This window comes from Mustelus asterias, chromosome 10, assembly GCF_964213995.1.
Source record: "Mustelus asterias chromosome 10, sMusAst1.hap1.1, whole genome shotgun sequence".
In the NCBI taxonomy this organism is placed as follows: Eukaryota; Metazoa; Chordata; class Chondrichthyes; order Carcharhiniformes; family Triakidae; genus Mustelus; species Mustelus asterias.
The window spans coordinates 59,735,428-59,762,770 of NC_135810.1; the positions used below are offsets into that span (position 1 = coordinate 59,735,428).

The 27,343-nt window shown below is 43.6% G+C and overlaps 1 protein-coding gene across 3 annotated transcripts in view; it reads right to left on the reverse strand.

Moving 5' to 3' along the window:
- Positions 1 to 367: 367 nt before the first annotated feature.
- amotl1 (angiomotin like 1) overlaps positions 368 to 27,343 on the reverse strand; it is a 133,877-nt gene continuing 106,901 nt past the window's right edge. For all 3 annotated transcript variants that reach the window (XM_078221791.1, XM_078221793.1, XM_078221792.1), the window contains 6 exons: positions 21,528 to 21,677; positions 17,791 to 17,981; positions 12,044 to 12,169; positions 9,759 to 10,024; positions 6,818 to 7,066; positions 368 to 4,538 (listed from right to left, as the gene is read on the reverse strand). In XM_078221791.1, coding sequence (XP_078077917.1) covers positions 4,432 to 4,538; positions 6,818 to 7,066; positions 9,759 to 10,024; positions 12,044 to 12,169; positions 17,791 to 17,981; positions 21,528 to 21,677 — 1,089 coding nt within the window. In that variant the 3' untranslated portion in view covers positions 368 to 4,431. The remainder of the gene's footprint in view (positions 4,539 to 6,817; positions 7,067 to 9,758; positions 10,025 to 12,043; positions 12,170 to 17,790; positions 17,982 to 21,527; positions 21,678 to 27,343) is intronic.

A 27,343-nucleotide genomic window follows, 5' to 3' on the forward strand; every position in this document is an offset into this window, starting at 1 on the left:
GGGAGTTTTACACCATACTCCACACAGTTCACAATGCTTCCACGTATTATATCATTTGCAAATTTTGAATTGTGCCATGTACACCAAGGTTATTAATATATCTCAGGAAGAGCAAAGTGTCAACACTGAATCCTGGGAGACTCCACTACAAACCTTCCTTTAGTCCGAAACACACACTTTAACCACTCCTGTCAATTAGCTGAAATATTACAAGGAATAATAGAAACTAATTCTTTCAAAATGAGATTTAAGAAAAGGTTGAAAGTTTACCAAAGTATTTCTCAGTGAATGAAGTAATAATGAAACCAACTCGTATGGAGACTGTAATCTTTCCAGCATGAAATAACTTTTAAGAAAATATACAATACATTGTATTATATGTTTTTATTATGTACAATAAGCAAATGTTCAAAAATAAAGCAAGAAAGACAAAAAAAACACTTTGGTTGACAAATAGCTTTGTGACATCAAGTCCTTTTTCCCCAATTGGCAACTGTACAAAATCATGCCCTTGATATAATCAGCTACCTGTACAGCACTGGCCAGCCATTGCCTTTCTCCTCTGTGACAATAGGTTTGTTCACAGCCGTACCAATTAATACAAACATTTTTACACAAGTCAGCCAAAAATAAAACAAAGTGCTGTCTGGAATGAACTCAGCAAACACTCAAAGTAAACATCAGCAAGTGGATAATATAATGGCCAAAATCAGCTTTCTGAAAAATGTTGCACTTTCCCTCAGTGGGAAGGTTACTAAATGTTTTAAAAAACATTTAAAATAGGTACTATGTATTAGTGAAATGGTATGAAAGTTGTTGAGGCTTGCATGCCAAAGTTTTATTTGGTCAAGAGGTTTCACTCAGTTATCCAGATTAAATTTTACAGACTAAATTTAACAGCCATGACGCTGGCCCTGTCCACTGACCAGAAAGCCAGGGGCTACCTCACCCTGCTCATTTTTCAGAAGCTTTGCTGCATGACATGCCCATTGGGCAGTTAATTTTGCTATCCGGGGTCGGGGAAGGAACTCCATGGGCTACGGGGGGGAACCTGATCAATTCCAACCTATGCCTTTTCACATACACAATGGCCATACATACCAATGACAATCATAGACCATACCAATTTGGGAGTGCCTGAAGGAACCATAAAATAATTTGGCTTTATGCAATGAAATAAAAATCACCATGTAATCCCCAAAACTGCAAGCCAATCAAATAACAGAGAATATATCCAATGACCATGAGCTTTTCAGAAGATCCAGCTTGATAAAAGATACATCATTATTCACTGATTGAATATGGATACTGTTCTTGATTTCTTAAAATACTTGAACCGGTATGTCCTAGAGTCCATAATGTTGTTCAAAAACTGTTTGAAGACACATTAACATTGGGAATTAAACAGTTTCCTATTTGTGTTACTTGTTACCCTTTCTTCCCCCATCATGTAAAGCAGGGGTGGTCAAACATTCTGAACCTTAGAATACTATAATCTCCAGACATTTGAGATCCACAAACACAGTAAACATTCACTATTGCACACACTTATGTGCCTTCCATCTCCATTTACTCATTCATCGCTTCCTCCTACTCCACCCTCCCCCTACATGGATTAAAACTTGAGAAATTTCTCCACCTTGCCTGGATGTGGGAGAGCTGGATTGGAGAGAAGCAGTGTCAGGGCCCAGGCCCCGATTCTCAGCCTCCATTCCCCATTCCCCGCCATCGTTGGCCCTTTCCCTGGCCCTCCTCTCACCCAGTGCAGTGACAGAAACTCCCGCAGCCAAGGCAGCAACAGGCAGATGATCCAGTGCAGGAAAGTGCTCTGCAGGCTGCATGTGGGAGCAGCAGCTACTGGGGCTGTGCCCTCTCCATTGCAGAATCACAGAAATCAGTCTGCACCAGTCAGGTTAGAGTTAGCCTGATGGCTGTTGCAGCTCTGCCTGCCTAGCTAGAGCTCTGTCCCATTCTTCAGAACATTCCAGATTAATCTCGCTGCTTGCACAACCGCCTCAATTTATCTGCAAAATAGCGCTTTATCTGAAAGCAACGGATTGGCCATCCCTGATGTATAGCATGATCAGATATACCATTTCCTCTGCATTGTCCTAACAACATGTCTTAGAACTAACTTCAAAGTACCTGTACTGCATCACTATGTCCCATTTACAGTCATCCTTGTAGTTTTCTGAATGAATGGAAAATGTACAGGTCGATCCTTAATTGTTCCTTACACACAGGTATCATGAATAAATCTCAATCACCCAGAAACATCTATTATCATTTTAAGACTAACAATGTTTAGCCATTATTTAAAGTAATAATAGCTTTCCAATTGCGTGCTGCATTGAGACCAAATAACTAACACAAGGAGATTGAAGGTTAACTGGGTTTCAGTAATACTGCTAATCTATTATAACTATTCAGCTCCATTTTAAAGTTCTCTCTGATCTCTGCAATTTGTTGGAGTTAATGTTTCCACTGGTCATCAACCATTGCCTGGAATTTCTATAGGAGCTCCTCCATCCTCCCATTGTTACTTCAGTAGAAAATCAATGGATACTCTGGAGAAACAGCATCGATGGCTGAGGAAGTAATTTCTTCAAGGTTTCCAACAATTTTCTGCCAAGTTATGAGATCCGAGACATTCCTGGGAAAATTCTATCACTGTGTATTTATTAAAAATCCGCTTTTGCAAATAAAGCGTTATTCAAATATCCCAATCTGCCAAGATCTTTTATCTTTGGGCTAACATTCAATAATCCCACTTTCAACTAAATAATGACTTTAAACACAAAACCTAATGGGGCATTAGTTCTGCTACAACTGCTATTTCTGGAAACTGAGGAAGTGCTGAATTGTTTTTAGGTCTAACTTTGAGATTCTACCACTGTTTAAGTAGATGCAGCTAGACCAGGCCAGAGAACTTATTCCTAGGTCAAGCTGAGCAATTGGGAGTTCCAAAGCATGCAGCTTTTCACTCGAATGATAATCAGTATGCACAACGTAAGCATGGATTTTGGGGAATATGTTATAAAATTCTGCACAGATCCAGAGAATAACAAACTGCAACCTGATGCAGTTTGATCTCGAGGACATCTGACCATACTCTGCAAGTCACCAGAAGATCTGCTATCGAACCAAGCTCTGAATCTTAACAGAAACTCTGCCTCTTAAATCTTACCAATATGCCTAGAGAACAAGTGATTCACTTGTGCCCAAGGTTACTGCAAGTGCGACCATCCATTTTCGTGCCAACAGGGAGTAACTGGACCCTGGGACAATATTGGTCACTTTACTCTGCGGTATGTATAGAAAATATAATCCTGACTTTTACTGTTTGTCAATAATATTTTGACTCAACATTACAACTATTTAATGCCTAAAACAATCCAGTGTTTGTACATAAATTAATCTTTCACCCCATTCGATAATGTTTTACTTAATCAGAATTAGTGAGATTAACCATTCATTAAACCACAGAGTAAATGCTGTTGTAATCTGCAAACCAGAGTGATTGTCAGTTATACAGTGATGGACAAAGCCAATAACACAGTTATTTATGAGCTGGGTGTGGCTCTAATTTCTGGTAGCCTGCATTTTTATATTTCTGCTTTTATATTAATTTCCTTTGATTGTATTACGTGCAATAAAAAAACACTGCAGACATTTGTGTTAGATTATTATAGTATACCTCAGAAAGCCTACTTTTAAAACGCCACATCATCCATTATTTCAGTAGTGACCTTCCCTCTATTTGGTGTTTATTAGTATATATTTGCTGAGTTTAGAATTCACAGAAAGCAGGACTCAACCTTTTGAAGCATCCTAGAGTTAACTCCGAAGTAGACAAAGAGCAGATTTACACTATGCAATAGTGGCAGGATGGTGCCTATCCAACTGCCGCCTTATATCCCAATAGTTACACAATTGAATCGTCTATTGAAATGCAATAAAGGTGCTACTTTATACTGTGTACTGTGTACACATGGTCATTGTTTTCAGCAGAAGTGCAAAAGAGCCAAAAGAACACTGATCCACTTCTATATCAATAGAAGATAAGTGCATAGATATACTTTTATGAGACATGGTATTCAGAATGCTGTGCTCTTAGCTTGTATCTTTAAGATTACAGGTCCATCAAATACATTTCAAAACAAAAACACTCACCATATTCTATCTCATCTGTCCATCTTCCTCTTTGCTCTGTACATTCTCAACTTATTTATATCATGTTCCACTCAGCATACATCTAGATACAAAATTCTTCCCACAATTTCTCAGAGACAAATACATCTACTTCCAAACAGCTTGTCTTCTTATTTTAAAACAATTCCGCAACTTCTGAAGATTCAAACTCTTTTGATTCTCCGGCCTTTAGTGCAAGCTTTGATCATCCGCGGACTAAGCAGCAGCAAGATCCTGTTCTTAAATGAGAATTTCGACCACATCATCGTCAAAGTCAGGTTTTTGGAAGGAATAGCTGCCTCTTCCTTTGCTCTCGTGTGATTTGATATGCATGATAGAAGCATCTGCTAAAGAGGTGGAAATATCATTAGAAAGTACCAGTTCTTTGGGAAAGGAAACTTCTTTTAGGAGTTTCCCATGTTTGAAGACCTGCTGCCTTCACAAAAGGTGTTCTGAAAATCTTTATTATTCCTTGTTTTGAATGCATTATCTAACCATGTAATTGCATCGATACTGCTATCCTAAAAAGTAGATTTCCAGACATGTTTTTAAGCTATTTCCAACATATTAATCTATTAAAGAATGATTTACAGGACAACAGAATTAATGACAAATCATCATGATTAAAATACTGCAACTGAACTCTTTTGATACTCTCTTTAATTTTCTGTTCTCCCATCTTCTCAAAATGATAAATACCTATGTGGGGGTCTTACGGTATAAGCGCTACTTATTCAGAAGCCTTTCTCACGTGTCCATTATTCATTCAAGTGTGTTGATGAGTGTAAATGGCTATCCAGTTGTAGCAAAGATAATTTCTAAGCTGAGTACAGTCCTCACCCAACACCAATGGGGCCGGTCAAGGACGGCAGTGGGAATTTGTGCATGGAGTCAGAAGAGATAGGAGAGGTGATGAATGAATACTTTTCTTTGGTGTTCACCAAGGAGAGGGGCCATGTTTTTGAGGTAGAGATGGTGTCACAGGCTGATAGGCTGGAGGAAGTAGATGTTCGGAGGGAAGATGTACTAGCAATTTTGAATAAACTGAAAGTTGATAAGTCCCCTGGGCCTGATGAAATATATCCTAGGATTCTTTGGGAGGCAAGGGATGAGATAGCAGAGCCTTTGGCATTGATCTTTGCGTCCTCACTGTCCACGGGGGTGGTGCCAGAGGACTGGAGAGTGGCGAATGTGGTTCCTCTGTTTAAGAAAGGGAATAGAAATGACCCTGGTAATTATAGGCCGGTTAGTCTTACTTCGGTGGTCGGTAAGTTGATGGAAAAGGTCCTTAGGGATAGGATTTACGACCATTTAGAAAGATGCAGCTTAATCCGGGTTAGTCAGCACGGATTTGTGAAGGGCAAGTCTTGCCTCACAAATTTGATAGAATTTTTTGAGGAGGTAACTAAGTGTGTAGATGAAGGTAGTGCAGTTGATGTCACACACATGGATTTTAGTAAGGCGTTTGATAAAGTCCCCCACGGTCGGCTTATGAAGAAAGTAAGGATGTGTGGGATAGAGGGAAGTTTGGCCGATTGGATAGGTAACTGGCTATCTAACAGAAGACAGAGGGTGGTGGTGGATGGAAAATTTTCGGACTGGAAACCGGTTACCAGCGGAGTGCCACAGGGATCAGTGCTTGGTCCTCTGCTATTTGTAATTTTTATAAATGACTTGGAGGAGGGGGCTGAAGGGTGGATCAGTAAATTTGCTGATGACACCAAGATTGGTGGAGTAGTGGATGAGGTGGAGGGCTGTTGTAGGCTGCAAAGAGATATAGACAGGATGCAGAGCTGGGCTGAAAAATGGCAAATGGAGTTTAACCCTGACAAATGCGAGGTGATTCATTTTGGTAGGACAAATTTAGATGTGGATTACAGGGTCAAAGGTAGGGTTCTGAAGAATGTGGAGGAACAGAGAGATCTTGGGGTTCATATCCATAGATCTCTGAAGGTTGCCACTCAAGTGGATAGAGCCGTGAAGAAGGCCTATAGTGTGTTGGCGTTCATTAACAGGGGGTTTGAGTTTAAGAGCCGTGGGGTTATGCTGCAACTGTACAGGACCTTGGTGAGACCGCATTTGGAATATTGTGTGCAGTTCTGGTCACCTCACTACAAGAAGGATGTGGAGACACTGGAAAGAGTGCAAAAGAGATTTACCAGGATGCTGCCCGGTTTGGAGGGTAGGTCTTATGAGGAAAGGTTGAGGGAACTTGGGCTTTTCTCTTTGGAGCGGAGGAGGTTGAGAGGAGACTTGATAGAGGTTTATAAGATGATGAGGGGGATAGAGTGAACGTTCAAAGACTATTTCCTCGGGTGAATGGAGCGGTAACTAGGGGGCATAACTATAGGGTTCATGGTGGGAGATATAGGAAGGATGTCAGAGGTAGGTTTTTTACTCAGAGAGTGGTTGGGGTGTGGAATGGACTGCCTGCAGGGATAGTGGAGTCAGAAACTTTAGGAACATTTAAGAAGCTATTGGATAGGCACATGGAGTACTTCGGCCTGTTCTGTGCTGTACTGTTCTATGTTCTATAAGTATCAGAAGATTCTGCTTTGTAAATTTCAGGGAGGGAACCTCAAATCATCTTCATTAAACCAACATTCCAATGAGCAGTACAATTTACCTATTTTTTCAGCACTGCCTCGTGCGGATTTCGGTCTCACAATGGGACTGCTGATGGGAGTTGTACTGAGCCTTCTCCTTCCATGGATTGGAGCACTACTTGGACGGACCAGTTCAGGACTTTTATCTGTCTGAGTACTATTATCCTTGCTGCCAGTTTTAATGTGTGTAGTAACCACTGGGGTTGAAGGTGCAGTTGGTTGAAGAGAGGCGCGCAAAGCTTCCCGACTGTCTTTAATTTGAAGCAATCCTGTGAAATGCAAGCAGATTAAGAGTCGAGTGTTTAGAAGCTTTATAGGTTCGCATATTTCAATCTGGTCCCACATAAATACAGTAAACTTCAGACTAAAATCTCAACAGAATCACACCATAGGGTAAAACGGTGAAGTTCATATATAAACACTAAATGAACTACATTACAGTTAGTGTACCGTACTTTAATGCAACTCCTAACTTGATTAAAACTTCTCTGCGGCTACTCTCACCAAATGGCGACTTTCACAACAAAACAGCTTCCAAATACATTCTCAGTAAGTGCAAATCTTTTTAGTGTGTTGTACACTAGTGAGTAAATCTTCCCTTTATAGCTTCTAACATTGCAAATAGGACCACTGTAGACAGCATCAAAAAATGAATAGTGCTTTATACAGATTTACAAAGAAAGTTTATCACATAAAAACACAAGAAAGCAGCAATAAATATACAAGATTTCAATATTGCAAAACTTGATGGAAGGAGGTTTTTCTCTGTGTAGAAAAACTGTAAATGCATTTGAAAAGAACACATTTTTCATTATGGGAATTTTCATGGTATTTTTAGATTTGCGTTTCTCCAAATTGGGCTGCCTGCCATGGAGTTTTACTCAGTGTCAGAGATCATTTTTATTGTAGCTGATAAAATATTGCTACATTGGTAAATACACTGGGTTGTGTGGTAGTAAGCAAACTAGGCCAGGAGACTGGTTTGTCATCATAGAATCCCTACAGTGCATAAGGAGGCTATTCGGCCCATCGAGTCTGCATCAACCACAATCCTACCCAGGCCCTATTCTTGTAACCCCACATATTTACCCCGCTAATCCCCTGACAATAGGTCAATTTAGCATAGCCAATCAACCTAACCCACACATCTTTGGACTGTGGGAGGAAACCAGAGCACCCAAAGGAAACCCATGCAGACACGGGGAGAATGTGCAAACTCCACACAGACAGTGACCTGAGACTGGAATTGAACCCAGGTCCCTGGTGCTGTGAGGCAGCAGTGCCACCCTATGTGGTAGTAAGCAATCTAGAGGAAGATTAGTTTGTGTGGTAGTAAGCAATCTAGACCAGATAAATACAGGTTCAATCCCTAGTCTGTATTATGTTAACTGATCACAACTGATTCTACTTGTTATTCGTGACTAATGATCCAAGGACACATTGTGGAATGTGTGGCTTAATTGTCCACTGATTTGGTTCAACGATGAAGACCTACTGGTCAAATAGGCTGCCAGCACTCGGTGCTATTTGGCGAATAGGTGCAGGAGCGCCTAGCATCAATGAAATTGTCTAGATATGATTCACTACAGGAAAGTTAGACAGAAAACTAAAAACTCAAACAGCACGTAAATTGATGTACAAAATAAAACTGAAAAAAACCCAAAAACAATTGGCACTGAATTCACTTATTTCTCAGGGGTGCCTGAATTAATTCTGAAATGAAACATTTGCCATCATTTTGGTCTGTTATTAAGAACATTTTGAATGGCTGGTAGAATTCGCAAAAGGTTCAATAAAATTATTTCCAGTCAACAGGTTTCAGAAATACATTAACAAAAGACACAATAGATACACAACAACAACATAGAGGACTGTGTAGGACAAAATGCACAACTGCTCCTGCTATCCAACTCCAGCCAACTGCTTCTCTGAAGAAGGCTGTAAGAGGCAGAGAGCGCACCATAAAAATATAGGGAAGTAAAATGAAAATTAGAAAGAAAACTTGAGAACCAGGCTGTTTCTCCAACTTAGACTATTACTGTAGTGGCGTTATTCAAGAAGTCTTGTTGGGACATAATAGTGCAGTGTTGTCACTGGGTTTTAATTAGTGGGTGTATGAAACTATAATGCTACATTCAGACAAGCAGTTCAAAAAATATCTCTTGGCAGAATATTTTTAAAGCCTTTTGGAAAGGTTTTAACTCCCTCCATTCACTGGGTGTTTACAAGATCCCAAAGCTATTTTAAACAGCTTACTAGGCGGAGTGTTCACTGTGGAGGTTTTGCTCAGTAAGAGCAGATAGTTCGGAGAAAGAAACCCAAAAGGTAGAGGTGTTAGAATGATTTTTGTGGGGTCAAGAGCAGCAAGATTGTCCTGCAGGCTCCATAAGAGGTTCACTGCCCTAGGCCTCCCTCACTACTGCTCCCCAGTTATATAACAGAAGCGTGAAAGACAGCTACATTCAGCCTATCACTGGCATCGGGAGAAACATGCGACATCAAGTTAAGAATATGAAGAATATAAGAACATGAGCAGCATAGTATTGAAGTATTATTTTCCTACAGTATATTGGTGAAGGGCAGCACAGTGGCTAGCACTGCTACCTCACAGTACCAGGAACCCAGGTTCGATTCCCAGCTTGGGTCACTGTCTGTGTGGAGTCTGCACATTCTCCCTGTGTCCGCGTGGGGGTGCTCTGGTTTCCTCCCACAATCTGAAAGCCGTGCTGGTTAGACCATGCTAAGATCTCCCTCAGTGTACCCGAACAGGCGCCGGAGTGTGGCGACTAGGTGATTTTCACAGTAACTTCATTGCAGTGTTAATGTAAGCCTACTTGCGACTAATAGATAAACTTTAACTTTTAAGTAACTAAATAAACCATCCCAATATTGACTTTGTATGAGTATTTTCCTTTCTCAGTCACAATGAATGTATTTTGTTATTATTTGTATAATGCTTACCCAGACTTCCCCTCCAACCCTTTTCCTCCTTTTTTTCTTCGACTATCTGAGAATTGCTCAGGGATGCCTGGCGAGAATGTAGTCCAGTGCTTCCAGATATAGAGGAGATTGATCTGCCTGGCCTGAGTGATCCGGGCTCAGTTTTCCCTGGTTCCTTTCGAGAACGCTGCTGGAGCACTTTTATCATGGCATCTTTTTCGATAAGCTGTGCGTGAAGGTTTTTTATTCTATTGGAGATGCAGTTGAAGCCTGTAACTTCTCCTAACCTGTTGGAAATAGAATTGTTTTATTTATTGAAAAAATTCCAGTTCTTCACTCATTGATTTCCATATTCAGTAAGAACAATCTCCTCCTGTATGCTGACAATCTCTACTGTTTTGCGCATTCTTTTGTCCTGTATACATCACTACATCTCTTTTTAATCTTTATTTTCCTCCAAGCAGTTTGCTGGTCATTTAACTCACTCCCTGTGCTTGGTATGGCTGATAGACACCTCCATTCTCTTTTCCCAACCTCACCGAAATATCTTTCAATTCTCAGTTCTGATGAATGATACACACCAAAGATGATGGGTGAAATTTTCCAGCTGTTCACGCCGGCAGGATTTTCTGGTCCCGGAGCAGTGAATGGATATTTGGCTGAGCGTCAAATTCTCCACCATCGCTTGCAGTGGTGGCAGGGCATCAACGGCTGGAAACTTTTGGCAGTTATATACACTCTGACCTGCTATTTCCTCTTCTGTCGAGATTTCAGCATCTGCAGGTTTCTGTCATTTGATTTTTGTATAGTTCTCAATTAATATTGGAATTGGTCCATCTTTATCTCTGATAAATCCAGCTAAAAATATAGACCAATCATATAATAACCCAATTCATGTGATATTCATAACAGAGTTGGCTCCTTGGGTGAGGCAAGTGAAGCACAGGTTCACCTAACACTGAATTTGAAAAAAGCAATTCCTCTTAGAATATTCCGCAAAACTGCAACTGAATGATCAGTTGCAAAACTGCATTACTCTTACCCCACATAAGCTACCATGCAGATGGTCTTGGTTCTGTTCCCACATTGCAATGTGTGCGGCCAACGATACTGCGCATGCATAAAGTGCTTATTACCATGGTGACAAATTAACTTGGTGAGATATGTACAGCTTGTGCCTCACCTGCCAAAAACATCAGTTGAAACCGACTCAGAACAATACACTGACCGCCATTTAGAAATTTATTCTGCTACATCTTATGTTTGATCTGATAAATGCATTCCACCCATCTCATCATCCATTCAGAAACGGTACAATCCCTCCATCACTGTCTCTTAAATAGCTTCTGGGTGTTTGCATCCATAACGACATCTGGAATTTAACTTTACTGATCACCAATTCTAGACCCAAGCTCAAATCTGTCTTTCGCCCATTTGAACTTGTGCCTCCTTATTTTACTTTCAATGCTTAATATCTACTCTTCCTCTCCATCGTCACTATCTTAGATACCTGTCAAAATTGTCCCATTATAGTTGGCATACATTAGGAAAGAAATGGCTTGGTAGAGTAGATGCAGAGAGAATGATTCTTCTCTGCGAATCAGATGTGACAGTGGATGACACCCAGTTAGTGAGGCCTCGCCTACTGGATTCTTTGCTTCATTAATATTGAACAATTCATTTCCAAACTCCAATTTCACCCACTTTACTGGAAAGTTACATTCTTCAGGCCAAATTCTCATTTTGGAAGAATAAATTAAACGGGCAGGAATCAAATGGTAAATTGGGACGCTCATGCAAGAAAGATATGAAATCAATCAGTATTCGAGAGTTCTGCATTGATAGTGGTAAAGAACATAACCTGAGGCCATCAATATCAGATAGTCACCAGGAAATCCAATAGGGAATTCCTAAAGAGTGGTGAGAACGTGGAACTCTCTGCCACAGGGAGTAGTTGAAGCAAACAGTATAAAAGGGGAATCTAGACAAACATTTGTGGGAGAAGACAACAGATGTAATGGTAGATTTAGAGGAGAAAATTTGGGAAGAGGTTCAAGTGGCGCATAGACACCAGAATGGACTGAAAGCCCTCTTTCTGTGCTATACATCTTGCATAATGAATCATTGTTGCTGGAATATTCTGTGAATAATGGAAATTGTTGGGATCATAACAATTTTCTTTACAATGGTGATTAGCTAGCACAATAATAAGTTAATTCCATCACAACAAAAATAATCTTCCAAATGATAATCTTGTACAAGTGACAAAAAATGCAGTTTCTCATGCATTAGTGTGTGGGATGTACCCGTGATCTGCATCTTGGTATCTTTGATTTGATTGCATTTTCTCCTCTTCCTCCTTCCAGTTTCGTGCTTCCAGTGAACTGTCATTGTAGCTGCCGTTTGGAGAGTGATTTATTATATTTGTGTCCCTGGTCACACAGGAAAAAATACTTTTAGTTTTTCCAGTTGTTCAATTATCTTTTTGCCCAAATCAATGGTTAGTTGTCTTTTTACATAAAGCATCAAAACTACGAAATGCATACAATATAGTGTTCGACAGCACAGATGTAATAGAAAAATAGGGATTTAATTAATCTCAATTTAGATGGAAATCTGAAGACAGATTTATTAATGTCAAAAATGATATATTAACATGTACAACTGCAATTTCAATGCAATAGGAAACTTAGGCAAGTGTATAACCATCCACCACCCCCATTTTGTATCTCTGCCTAAGTTGAATTTCATCCTGGGATTACAAACTGTTTGCAACTGAGACCTTGCAGGATCTGGAGCTGGCATCCGTTTCTCTCAAAGTTATGGTCAATTGTTTAAAAAAAATACCAATGACTTCTTTTCCTAATTCTGAACATATTCTCTAACTAAAATATTCATTCATCAGTTCTCTTTTCAAATGTTGAAGTACCCACTGGGAATGCAGCAGTGCGTTTTGTTTCAGGCTTTCAACATGAGCATTTGCCTCCTTGCAACTTAGCCTGTGAGATTCCACTTATAGCAAGTATAAAACACTTGATAGCTCAACTCTGATTAAATCATGTTTGGTAGTACAGAACTTAAACTGCTGAAAGAGAGACATATTGCTGAAGTTTTTCATCTTCTACTCATCAGAACAAATACAAGAATGCCAAATTTAAAATGGTCACAATGATGTATACTATAGGAGAATTGGATGCTGACTGGTTGGCAAATTGACTCTGATTAGGCAAGGTGTTGCCATGGAGAAAGCAATGGGGCTCTAGGGTAATTCACAAAAAGGCTCAAGCCTTAAACATTTCCCCTTTGTTTGCAGAGAAAGGATTCCGGTGTATAAATATAAGTCACTTCTAGCAAGTGTAATATGAGTCATGTTATGAGCCTGACTAATTATCATAAACTGGTTGTTAATGTAGCTATTAGCATACTCAAGGTTGTTCAACAATTGTTTCCCAATCATGTAATCATATTTAACAGTAGGTGCCTTGTTTTGGGTTTTGCAAGTGCAGATTGGTTGAGTATAGTCTGCACTCCGCATATTACAAACAACATACTGTTTGATTTGATTAGCCAATTGTCGAGACATATGGCCTATGTACCTGGCATTGCAATCTATACATGATGTTGCTCAATTGTACTGAGCATGTCTTTTTGGACTGACAGCAGCATCGTATTAGTGAAAAATACTGTCCATGTAGCTAGCCACTGCATTGTAGCAGGGGGAAAACAGCTTGCTTAATTTGTTCTTCAAATTTTTGAGATACTTTGCCTTTCCAAGGTAATTTCAGGTAGATCAGAGGTTGCCAGTGGGAGGCTGGCTGGAGGTGTAGATTTGGGGGTGCAATTCTCCAGGAAGTCTTCAAACTCTCCCAGCCTATGTTGCTTTACCAGCAGTGTTTCCTGCCCCAGACTGGTGACCTGGCTGCAATGCGTTTTCTATTTTTGATAAAAAAAGTTGGAGAGAAGGTGTCTCCGTTTTGGGACTCCTATTCCTTATTCACCTGGAACAGCATCATGCTTCCAAACTGGAGGGCCTTCTATTGGTTCTCCAGCTTCAAGACCCCTCCTCTGTCCTTGACTGAATGGCGAGCCTGCCCTTTGCACAGTAATTGGCCAATTCAGGGCAACTCAAAGGTAAGTGAATGCTCTCCACACTATACAGGCTTCTGACCCCCAGTCAGGTGTCTGACAGCAGGGTCCTGAAATCTGCAGACAACATCATGGCCCATGTTGGGGTCTGTTTCACATGTATTAGTCACTTTTGGATACCTCACTGAAGCAACATTATTCATGTGCAAGGCTTGATAATGAGTATTGGCAAGTTATTCACTCAAGAGGCACGACATTTGGGTTCAATTCAATCCTCGAGCAATGCTGAAATATCTTCCAGCAAGGGATGTTGAATAGCAAACGGGAGCCAACCTTTTCCTTCTTAATTCAGGGAATACCGAGGTAAATTGTGGAGTCCCAGCTAAGATTAGCCACTTGGGTACAGACTGGGAGTTAAATGGAAACTTTTCTCTTAGGTATTATGTAATGGATAACCTGAATATGGGATTGATTATATTCGAGACCTTGCCCACTACATTGTTAGGGTCAATCGGCTTTGGTGTATAATTCCAGATCATGTGGGTTCTATATATATCCAAGACTCTGTCAGCCAATAGCTGATGTCAAAATCATCAAATCAAATAACCCTCAAAACATTAACATTTTGTCTTCTCAGAAGCAGTAAATTTTGTCTTGTATTTCTCCACAGCTAATTTTCCTCCTCTCTATAAAGTTTTCTTCAATCTCTGGAAAACAGACATACAGATGGCAACATGGGACCTCACCCTGCAACATGGGACCTCACCCTGCAACATGGGACCTCACCCTGCAACATGGGACCTCACCCTGCAACATGGGACTGCACCCTGCAACATGGGACCTCACCCTGCAACGTGGGACCGCACCCTGCAACGTGGGACCGCACCCTGCAACGTGGGACCGCACCCTGCAACGTGGGACCGCACCCTGCAACGTGGGACCGCACCCTGCAACGTGGGACCGCACCCTGCAACGTGGGACCGCACCCTGCAACGTGGGACCTCACCCTGCAACGTGGGACCGCACCCTGCAACATGGGACTGCACCCTGCAACGTGGGACTGCACCCTGCAACGTGGGACTGCACCCTGCAACGTGGGACTGCACCCTGCAACGTGGGACTGCACCCTGCAACGTGGGACCTCACCCTGCAACGTGGGACTGCACCCTGCAACGTGGGACCGCACCCTGCAACATGGGACTGCACCCTGCAACATGGGACTGCACCCTGCAACGTGGGACCTCACCCTGCAATGTGGGACCTCACCCTGCAACGTGGGACCGCACCCTGCAACGTGGGACCGCACCCTGCAACGTGGGACCTCACCCTGCAACGTGGGACCTCACCCTGCAACGTGGGACCTCACCCTGCAACGTGGGACCTCACCCTGCAACGTGGGACCTCACCCTGCAACGTGGGACCTCACCCTGCAACATGGGACCTCACCCTGCAACATGGGACCTCACCCTGCAACATGGGACCTCACCCTGCAACATGGGACCTCACCCTGCAACATGGGACCTCACCCTGCAACACGGACCTCACCCTGCAACATGGGACCTCACCCTGCAACATGGGACCTCACCCTGCAACATGGGACCTCACCCTGCAACATGGGACTGCACCCTGCAACGTGGGACTGCACCCTGCAACGTACCTCACCCTGCAACATGGGACTGCACCCTGCAACGTGGGACTGCACCCTGCAACGTGGGACTGCACCCTGCAACGTGGGACTGCACCCTGCAATGTGGGACTGCACCCTGCAACATGGGACTGCACCCTGCAACATGGGACTGCACCCTGCAACATGGGACCGCACCCTGCAACGTGGGACCTCACCCTGCAACGTGGGACCTCACCCTGCAACGTGGGACCGCACCCTGCAACATGGGACTGCACCCTGCAACATGGGACTGCACCCTGCAACATGGGACTGCACCCTGCAACGTGGGACTGCACCCTGCAACGTGGGACTGCACCCTGCAACGTACCTCACCCTGCAACATGGGACTGCACCCTGCAACGTGGGACTGCACCCTGCAACGTGGGACTGCACCCTGCAACATGGGACTGCACCCTGCAACATGGGACCGCACCCTGCAACGTGGGACCGCACCCTGCAACGTGGGACCTCACCCTGCAACGTGGGACCGCACCCTGCAACGTGGGACCGCACCCTGCAACGTGGGACCGCACCCTGCAACGTGGGACTGCACCCTGCAACGTGGGACTGCACCCTGCAATGTGGGACTGCACCCTGCAACGTGGGACTGCACCCTGCAACGTGGGACCGCACCCTGCAACGTGGGACCGCACCCTGCAACGTGGGACCTCACCCTGCAACGTGGGACCTCACCCTGCAACGTGGGACCTCACCCTGCAACGTGGGACCGCACCCTGCAACGTGGGACCGCACCCTGCAACGTGGGACCTCACCCTGCAACGTGGGACCTCACCCTGCAACATGGGACCTCACCCTGCAACATGGGACCTCACCCTGCAACATGGGACCTCACCCTGCAACATGGGACCTCACCCTGCAACATGGGACCTCACCCTGCAACATGGGACCTCACCCTGCAACATGGACCTCACCCTGCAACATGGGACCTCACCCTGCAACATGGGACCTCACCCTGCAACATGGGACCTCACCCTGCAACATGGGACTGCACCCTGCAACATGGGACTGCACCCTGCAACATGGGACTGCACCCTGCAACATGGGACTGCACCCTGCAACATGGGACCTCACCCTGCAACGTGGGACCTCACCCTGCAACGTGGGACCTCACCCTGCAACGTGGGACCTCACCCTGCAACATGGGACCTCACCCTGCAAAGCCAGTGCATTTGTGACATTGTGTAACGGCAAGTGACTATACTCCCATAATATCCTTCAAGATCCATTCCTAATTTCAGCCATTCTGTTAAAGTGCAGGTGCCAAATGGAGCCTAGAAGCTTCTGTCATAGAGAAGAAGGGAAAGAAAATCAGAGGAGCAGACGGCAAATCACTGGACCCTTTTCATGAAGAATAATGCACATGTAATTAGATCAGAAAGAGAGAAACTATCAAAGAAGGGAGATATTCTCAGTCCTTGCATCTGGCAAGGTACATTATGCCATATAAAACACATATTTATCTTACATGTGTATATACATATGTATCTTATAAATGTACATGGGGAAATCCCAGGATTTATTGCTGCAATATAGCCCATTGTGTTTGAGGTCTTAATAAATCTGCTCTATGGTATCTAGAAGCATCATAACTGACCAGTGATACTGATTATTAAACCTGAATAATTTCCTAGCATTTTCCTAATGGAGAGTCTGAGTCTAGCCGGACCTGGACAACATTCAAGCTTCAGTCAATAAGCGGCAATCACGTCACACAAGTGCCAAGGCAATGACAAGAGAGAATCTAACCATCTCCCCTTGATATTGCAGGGTGAGGTCCCAATGGCATTACCATCAGTGAATCCTTCACTATCAAGATCTTAGGGATCACTATCAACCAGAAACAGAACTGGATTAGCCATAAAATTACTGTGGCTATAAGAGCAGGTCAGAGGTTGGGAATTCTGTGGCAAGTAACTCACCTCCACTCCAAAGCCTGTCCACCATCTACAAGGCACAAGTTAAGAGTGTGATGGAATACTCTCCACTTGCCTGAATGAGTGCAGCTCCAACAATAGGTCAACACCATCCAGGACAAAGCAGTCGCTTGATTGACATCCCATCCACAAACATTCACTCCCTCTATCATCGACACATAATGGCAGGGTATGCACCATCTAAAGATGCACTGCAGCAACTCACCAAAACTCCTTTGACAAACCTGCAACCTTCAACACCTGAAGGATAATAAATACTGGCCTAGCCAGTGATGCCCACATCCTAGGAATGAATAAAGAGATACCCTGCTGCAAGACCCACTGCACATGCTCTTCATACCATTACCTCTGAGCAGCAGCTGTAGCAGCAGCATCCATGGCAAAATGACGCATCGCCCTTTCTTCCAAATACTTCTGTTCCCACTTTGTCATGTCAGCCTCCAGGGCCAGGATTCGTTCTTCCTTTTCCCGTAACAACTCCATTAGTGCTGGTGCATTGTACTCGGGAACATTAGCCATCAGAGGACCACCATGTCGCTGTGAGGGAAAATAATCACTTGGAGTAAATCAACAGGTATCAAAGAAAATCAGTTTCATCAATTCCAGGTTCCACAGAAGAGTTTCTCTAACAGAACTGAAAGATCTTTTGCAACTGGCATCAGATAACCTATAGCCAGTGTCATTCTCACATGAACGAGTGTTAACTGAGGAAGCAGAGAAATAATATGGTGCAAATAATCAATAATAATTTATGCAAATTGCAGGATATTTACATTCCAATTTATGGCTCCAATGTTCATACATCTTCTCTCACCTGGAAAAATGTTAAAGTCAGCCACTGTCTGACTCTTGCAAACTCACCACCAATAATTTCTCAATTTTTATTTCCTCAGATCCTGAACAGTTCCTCTCTCTTTCTCTAGCTGTACATGTGATACACTAATAGCACATTAATCCTGTGTAAGGAATATGTTGCCTGGTACAAAGAGGCTACTGAGCATAAACTGCAGAACTTGTGGAGCTCAATAGTTGTTTGTTTTTAGCTGTTCATTGAAATGATTTTCTTTTGCCCAGTTATCCATCTAACCTAGACATCTTGGGATACTAAGGGGAAATTTAGCATTGCCAATCCATCTAACCTGCACATCTTTGGACAGTGGGAGGAAACCAGAGCACCCGGAGGAAAGCCACGCAGATAAGGGGAGAATGGGCAAACTCCACACAGTCACCTAAGGCCAGAATCGAACCCGGGTCCCTGGCGCTGAGAGGCAGCAGTGCTAACCACTGTGCCAATGTGCTTGCTCCCAATGTTGAGATAGTGCCATGTTCCTAAGTTCCAATGAAACCTGGAAATTAGATGGGGTCAGAGTGTATTTGAGTGAATGGAGGTGTGACTCTGAGGTCTCTTTACACAAGGAGCTGTTAGCTGGAGATCTGTTCTCTGCCATTAACCCTGTAGTTCATGGTGAAATTCGTATTATTATGAAAAATAACTAGCCTACTTCTGTTCTTGTTCAAAATGAAAGTCCAGACTTCAAAATCAGTCAAGGCTGGGTTTAAGACTCAGACTGCCTGAATATAAATTCAACTGCACCAGAAATGTGAAAAAAAAGGTGGAAGACTTCTACCAAAGCCAGCTATTACTGAGCATGTACCTCATTATCCAAATAACCCTGTGCATTTACCATGGCTAATCCCCCTAACCTACACATCTTTGGACACTAAGGGACAACTTAGCATGACCAATCCACCTAACCTGCACATTTTTGGACTGTGGGAGGAAACCAGAGCACCTGGAGGAAATCCATGTAGGCATGGGGAGCACGAGCAAACTCCATACAGCACTGCTAACCATTGTGCCACCATGCCACCCATCTAATTGTTATATTTTTGATGATTTTCTACAGGATGATTAGTTACATAAATGATCATCTGGGCCACAAATATTGCGACGGGTCTGAATATTTATGGTGCTATTATTTAATCAGTACACAACTTGATGCCTCACCATTTCTCAATATTCAGTTCCAGCAAGCAAGCTCTCTCTATATAATATATACATATTTATATATATATATATATATACACACACACAGACACCCCCGTAATGCATATGAAATTAGAGCAGTTTGCAGCACAGAAGGCTATTTGGTTTATCACACCTATGTTGGTCCTTTGCTAGAGCAATTTAAGATGAAAAGCTTCTGACCTAATCTCTGCCGATAGGTCTCTATTTTGCTCTGCTTTTAAAAATTTCCTCTTTGCAATGATGCACTGGTCAATACCTCAATTACATGCTGTGATCAAATGTTCCTGCTGCAACAATTGTGTGCGAAAACATTCTCCTTACTTCTCTCCTCTGATCAGTCATCATTTTTAAACTGATGATTCACCCTGTTGCTGACTCCCCAACCAGAGGAACTAGTCTTTCCTACTGACCCTATTAAAACCCTTCATCATTTTCAAACATAAACTTCTAGTAAGCTTAATTTTGGCTTGTTACAGTGTAATTGCTCTCAGTACCTTTTCTTTAAATTTGAAACTAGTGTTCTAAATTTAATTATAGAATTGTTCAGTTGAACCCTGCATAGCCAAGCAGAACTAGGTGATTTCAGCCAATGGGATCGAGCAGTTAACCTGCCATGGCTGTGAGAAGAAGTGCACAATGTCATATAGTTCTGAATACTACAGAGCAGCAACCTTTAATGGCTTGTCTATTTCTGTTCCCGATCTCAAAAGGCAGCAGTTATAACACTGAATGACAGCTGGGTTATTCAGACAGGAAATTATCCAGGGATGCTGTTGTTGATTGTTATTCAGTGACCAGCACAGCACACAGCAAACAGAATGATATAATTTTATAGTACAGAAGGAGGCTTTTCAACTCATCATGCCTGTATTGTGTATTCCATTTTATTTCATCACTTGTCCTTTCTGCGTGATTCTTCTCTTTTTCAAATCTTTGACCATCTTGCTTTTAATTCTGCTTCCGCATTACTTCTGGTAGGGTATCCAATGTCCTAACAACCTTCTGCATGAAAAATTCTCTTAAACCTCTCCTGATGTTCTTTGTTGTGCAATCTTAGACTTATGTCCTCCAATAACCAACTCACTCAGCATCAAAAATAGTTTCTCCATGACTTAACAGCAAAATGTTCCATGATTTTGAAAGCCTTAAACGGTCTCCTCTTAATGTTCTCTGCTATGGTCAAAAGAGCCCCCATTTCTTTAGTCTCTCCTCACAGCTAAAAGCTTTGGTGCCTGCTATCACTTCTGTGAATCTCTTTTGTACTCTCTCCACATCCCTTTCTTTAGGCAGCCCAAAACTGGGAGGGCAGACCTGCAATCTCTGATGTGTGCATCTGGCAGGGGAAATTCTGCAGCAGGAGTGCAACAATTGCACAGTGTACAGACCAGAATATTCACACAGAATATTACAGCCAACTATTTGTTTTCTTCACCAAAATAATAATTCATTTTTTGCAAAATTCCTTTAATCGAGAACCAGGGTCTCCTCCAATTCTAGCATCTTACACATCCCATCATAATCATCCCACCATTGCTGGTCTTGCTTACGGATGCTGAGGAATATCTTCTCTAAACCTCTCTGACTCTTCACCTCTCTTCTTCTGTAAGGTGCTACTTAAAACCTACTAATTTGACCAAGCTTTTGGTCTTGTGTCCTCAGAATTCCTCTGTGGCTCAGTGCCAAAGGTTTGCTTGATAACGCTCTTCTAAAGCACCTTGGGACATTTTGCTATGTTGCATGTACTTAATAAATACATGTTTTTGTTGTTTGTGATGTGATTGCAATGGTTTCATGTGATCCAACCAGGCTAGAAAGCTTACATATTCATCATTGGTGCTGAGCCAAAAATCCTCACAAATTGACAGAGATGGCTAACATGGGAGAAAGGCAACAATTTAAGGATTTCCTAAACGTAAATATTATAATTTTTAACCTTCAATCCTTGAATCTTCTACAATTAAAATTGCTTTTTAAAACTACACACTTTGAATTTGGATGTGATGGTGCACTGAATCTTTTCCTGACAAAGCATGACATCCGAATGTAACAGGTACCTGTTGCACTCGGAGAGATTCCAGCTCTCGCTCCAGCCGAGTGCGCAGCCTCCGTTCCATCTGCTCCCGCTTCTCACAGGCCGCTTGCAGCTGTGTCAGGGCCTGCTGCAGCTTCTCCACCCTCTCCACATACACTTGTTTCTTCCTCAGCTGTAAACAGAAAAGGTAAACATTAGTCCAAGGGACTAACCGAGCTAGAGAATAACTCGTTTTTCATCTCACAATTCAACCTCAGTCACAGAACGACCCATATTGGGCAATCGAAACAATAGGGACACCTCATGCAACAGGCAGTATAGTTTTCCTTCCTCCACATCCAAGCAATAACACCATGTTAAGGTGTTCTGTTATCAAACCAAGAGCACGAATGCTGCAAACTGGGAACGGGATTATTTTGAGGGATTGGGGGTCGTGGCTGTTGTCTGGAGAGCTGGCGAGATGCCTGTGTCGCCTCTTTAGGGAAGACCTCCACATCAGGCCCTCAAAAGGCCAGTAGTGCGCCTTACCCCAATATCATGGACCCTGGTGGTGGAGTTTCCACCCATCAAGAGCTGCCAGCCATTCAAATGCCACCAACTCTTCATTACTCAGCAGCACCACAAATGAACACTTCAGTTTATTTAACCTTTACATATTCTCAACCCAGATAGATGGAATTAGAATGTTCCAATCAGTGCTTTTAGCTTTGTCTGGAAAAACATTTGTTTTAAAATCTATCTACTGTTACAATTTCCCCTTGGGCAACATTGGGCTGCCCTGCTTATTGTGGTGCCTGACTGACTCCATTCAAGAAAACCAGGTCCACACGTAGCCTAACTGGGTCTGTTAGAGGAAATGCTTCAAGCTGTCATCAAAAAGGCAAGAGTTTAAAATTTGAATGTGGAGCTGCAAGAAGCAGACTATCTTTCAGGCTGCAAATTAAAACCACAGTCCACTGCCAGCCACTTCTCAACCCCTCCTCAAACACCTAATCAACTCATCCCCTAGTTCAGCCCCTCCCCATTGCTTTCGTTTCCCTTTTAAAGCATTCACCTGAAAGTTGCTGTTGGCAATGCAAAAGCCTGAATTACAAGCTTTTCGTTGGCGAGCTGCTTAGGGATGCCCAGTAGGTGTCTGAGCTTGCCTGTTTAATGTTAATGAGGCCCAAGGCTAATATTCGGTGGGGTGAACATGTCTGTGTCGATATGCGCGATCTTCTTGGAGATCCTCTCCACTTGGAGCCGGCAGTTTGCGGTGTCGATGGTAGTCATGATGTGGAGATGCCGGCGTTGTCCTGTTGGACTTTAACCTGGTGTTGTTAAAACTCTTACTGTGTTCACCCCAGTCCAACGCCGGCATCTCCACATCATAATATTCGGTGGGCCAGGGAACCGTCCAAACATAATTTCTAGGCCTCAAGCGTGAGATGAACACTCAAACGTTAAATAGATTTGAAAAGACCATTCATTATGACGAATTTGAATAAAAGATCAGAATTCCAATGTTTCTTTGAGAAGATGAAACGTTACCTATGTTTTTTGGTCAATTGTACTGTCGAGAAGTGTTTGTGAATTGCCTAAAAACGGCTTTAAATTGAAACTAAAATTCTGAGAGACTCAAAACCCAGGGCAGTGAGTGTGTGGTGGTTAGTTGAACCAATTTAGGAGACTCATGATTTTCCAGTGGTTAAAATTGACCACAGGATAATCAGAAGCACCACAAATTAGATGCAAAATTTACCCTATAATGCATTAGTGAAAGTGCTTGTGGAGCTGACTTCATAATTATCTTTAGGAGATAATCCTGAAGGACAAGGCCAAATTCCCAAAAAAGCTCAGAATAAATTCCCTCCCAATCTGCAAGAAGCAAATGTTAACAACTTGGATGAGTCGTCATTCTTTGCTACAACTTCTTGAGGCATTGTTCACAAAATACTTCAGCTACTTAACAAACCAGGTCACTCTCAATTTAGTATTGCTTAATGAGAGAACAGATTTGTTCATTTTTACTTCACAATACCAGTGCATCGACCAAAGAAATGACTGAAGCAGCTAGTTCAGCACAAGACAACCTCTGGCAGTTCAAACCACAGAAAGAAGTCTCACAACACCAGGTTAAAGTCCAACAGGTTTATTTGGTAGCAAAAGCCACTAGCTTTCGGAGCGCTGCCCCTTTGTCAGATGAGTGGGAGTTCTATTCACAAACAGGGCATATAAAGATACAGACACAATTTACAAAATAATGATTGGAATGCGAGTCTTTACAGGTAATCACGTCTTAAAGGTACAGACAATGTGAGTGGAGAGAGCGTTAAGCACAGGTTAAAAAGAGATGTGTATTGTCTCCAGCCGGGACAGTTAGTGAGATTTTGCAAGCCAAGGCAAGTCGTGGGGATTACAGATAGTGTGACATGAACCCAAGATCCCGGTTGAGGCCATCCTCATGCGTGCAGAACTTGGCTATCAGTCTCTGCTCAGCGACTCTGCGTTGTCGTGTGTCGTGAAGGCCGCCTTGGAGAACGCTTACCCAAAGATCAGAGGCCGAATGCCCATGACTGTTGAAGTGTTCCCCAACAAGAAGAGAACACTCTTGCCTGGTGATTGTCGAGCGGTGTTCATTCATCCATTGTCGTAGCGTCTGCATGGTCTCCCCAATGTACCATGCCTCGGGACATCCTTTCCTGCAGCATATCAGGTAGACAACGTTGGCCGAGTTGCAAGAGTATGTACCGTGTACCTGGTGGATGGTGTTCTCACGTGAGATGATGGCATCCGTGTCGATGATCCGGCACGTCTTGGAGAGATTGCTGTGGCAGGGTTGTGTGGTTTCGTGGTCACTGTTCTCCTGAAGGCTGAGTAATTTGCTGCGGACAATGGTCTGTTTGAGGTTGTTTGAAGGCAAGAAGTGGGGGTGTGGGGATGGCCTTGGCGAGATGTTCGTCTTCATCAATGACATGTTGAAGGCTCCGGAGAAGATGTCGTAGCTTCTCCGCTCCGGGGAAGCACTGGACGACGAAGGGTACTCTGTCCACCGTGTCCCGTGTTTGTCTTCTGAGGAGGTCAGTGCAGTTTTTCGCTGTGCCACGTCGGATGAGTCGAGCACCATATCCTGTTCTTATGAGGGCATCTTTCAGTGTCTGGAGGTGTCTGTTGCGATCCTGGAGATGCGTGTGTCCAAGAATGCAACCGATTCCGGAGAGTAGTCCATGGTGAGTCTGATGGTGGGATGGAACTTGTTGATGTCGTCATATAGTTGTTTCAGTCCCATCATCGGTCCATCCCACTATCAGACTCACCATGGACTACTCTCCGGAATCGGTTGCATTCTTGGACACATGCATCTCCATCAAGGACGGTCACCTCAGCACTTCACTGTACCGCAAGCCCACGGATAACCTCACGATGCTCCACTTCTCCAGCTTTCACCCTAAACATGTTAAAAAAGCCATCCCCTATGGACAAGCCCTCCGTATACACAGGATCTGCTCAGATGAGGAGGATCATAACAGACACCTCCAGATGCTGAAAGATGCCCTCATAAGAACAGGATATGATGCTCAACTCATCGATCGACTCATCGGATGTGCCACAGCGAAAAACCGCACTGACCTCCTCAGAAGACAAACACGGGACACAGTGGACAGAGTACCCTTCGTCGTCCAGTACTTCCCCGGAGCGGAGAAGCTACGACATCTTCTCCGGAGCCTTCAACATGTCATTGATGAAGACGAACATCTCGCCAAGGCCATCCCCACACCCCCACTTCTTGCCTTCAAACAACCGCACAACCTCAAACAGACCATTGTCCGCAGCAAACTACCCAGCTTTCAGGAGAACAGTGACCACGACACCACACAACCCTGCCACAGCAACCTCTGCAAGACGTGCCGGATTATCGACACGGATGCCACGTGAGAACACCATCCACCAGGTGCACGGTACATACTCTTGCAACTCGGCCAACGTTGTCTACCTGATACGCTGCAGGAAAGGATGTCCCGAGGCATGGTACATTGGGGAGACCATGCAGATGCTACGACAACGGATGAATGAACACCGCTCGACAATCACCATGCAAGAGTGTTCTCTTCCTGTTGGGGAACACTTCAACGGTCACGGGCATTCGGCCTCTGATCTTCAGGTAAGCGTTCTCCAAGACGGCCTTCACGACACACAACAATGCAGAGTCGCTGAGCAGAGACTGATAGCCAAGTTCCGCAGACATGAGGACGGCCTAAACCGGAATCTTGGGTTCATGTCACACTATCTGTAATCCCCACGACTTGCCTGGGCTTGCAAAATCTCACTAACTGTCCCGGCTGGAGACAATGCACACCTCTTTAACCTGTGCTTAACGCTCTCGCCACTCACATTGTCTGTATCTTTAAGACTTGATTACCTGTAAAGACTCGCATTCCAATCATTATTTTGTAAATTGTGTCTGTATCTTTATATGCCCTGTTTGTGAATAGAACTCCCACTCACCTGATGAAGGAGCAGCGCTCCGAAAGCTAGTGGCTTTTGCTACCAAATAAACATGTTGGACTTTAACCTGGTGTTGTGAGACTTCTTACTGCGTTTACCCCAGTCCAATGCCGGCATCTCCACATCATGACAAGTTGAAACCACAACAGTTGAAACTACAACAGAAAGGCACTTCGAGGGGGATCTGCATACTGAGCTGAAGTTAGAAATAGGAAAGGGGCATCATGTTGTTAGGAGTTTACTATAGGCCCCCAAATAGTAATAGAGATGTGGAGGAAGAAATTGCTAAGCAGATTATGGATATGTGTGGGGGTCACAGGGTAGTTGTCATGGGGGACTTTAACTTTCCAAATATTGATTGGAACCTTTGTGGGTCAAATAGTTCGGATGGGGCAGTTTTTGTGCAGTGTGTGCAGGAGGGTTTCCTGACACAATATGTGGATAGGCTGACAAGAGGTGGGGCCACATTGGATTTGGTACTGGGAAATGAACCGGGCCAAGTGATAGATTTGGTTGTGTGAGAGCACTTTGGAGATAGTGACCACAATTCGGTGTCTTTTGTTATTGCAATGGAGAGGGATAGGACCGTACGGCAGGGCAAGGTTTATAATTGGGGGCAGGTAATTATGATGCGATTAGGCAAGAATTAGGGGGCATAAGATGGGAACAGAAACTGTCAGGGAAAGGCACTAATGAAAAGTGGAACTTTTTCAAGGAACAAATACTGTGTGTCCTTGATAGACATGTCCCTGTCAGGCAGGGAGGAAATGGCCGAGTGAGGGAACCGTGGTTCACAAAAGAGGTGGAATGTCTTGTAAAAAGGAAGAGGGAAGCTTATGTAGGGATGAGGAAACAAGGTTCAGATGGCTCGATTGAGGGTTACAAGTTAGCAAGGAATGAGCTGAAAAAGGGGTTTGGGGAGCTAGCAGGGGGCATGAGAAGTCCTTGGCGGGTCGGATCAAGGAAAACCCCAAGGCTTTTTACTCTTGTGTGAGGAATAAAAGAATGACCAGGGTGAGGTTAGGGCCGGTCAAGGACAGTAGTGGGAACTTGTGTATGGAGTCAGTAGAGATAGGAGAGGTGATGAATGAATGCTTTTCTTCAGTGTTCACCAAGGAGAGGGACCATGTTTTTGAGGAAGAGAAGATGTTACAGGCTAATAGACTGGAGGAAGTAGATGTTCGGAGGGAGGATGTACTAGCAGTTTTGAATAAACTGAAGGTCGATAAGTCCCCTGGGCCTGATGAAATATATCCGAGGATTCTTTGGGAGGCAAGGGATGAGATTGCAGAGCCTTTGGCTTTGATCTTTGGGTCCTCACTGTCCACGGGGATGGTGCCAGAGGACTGGAGA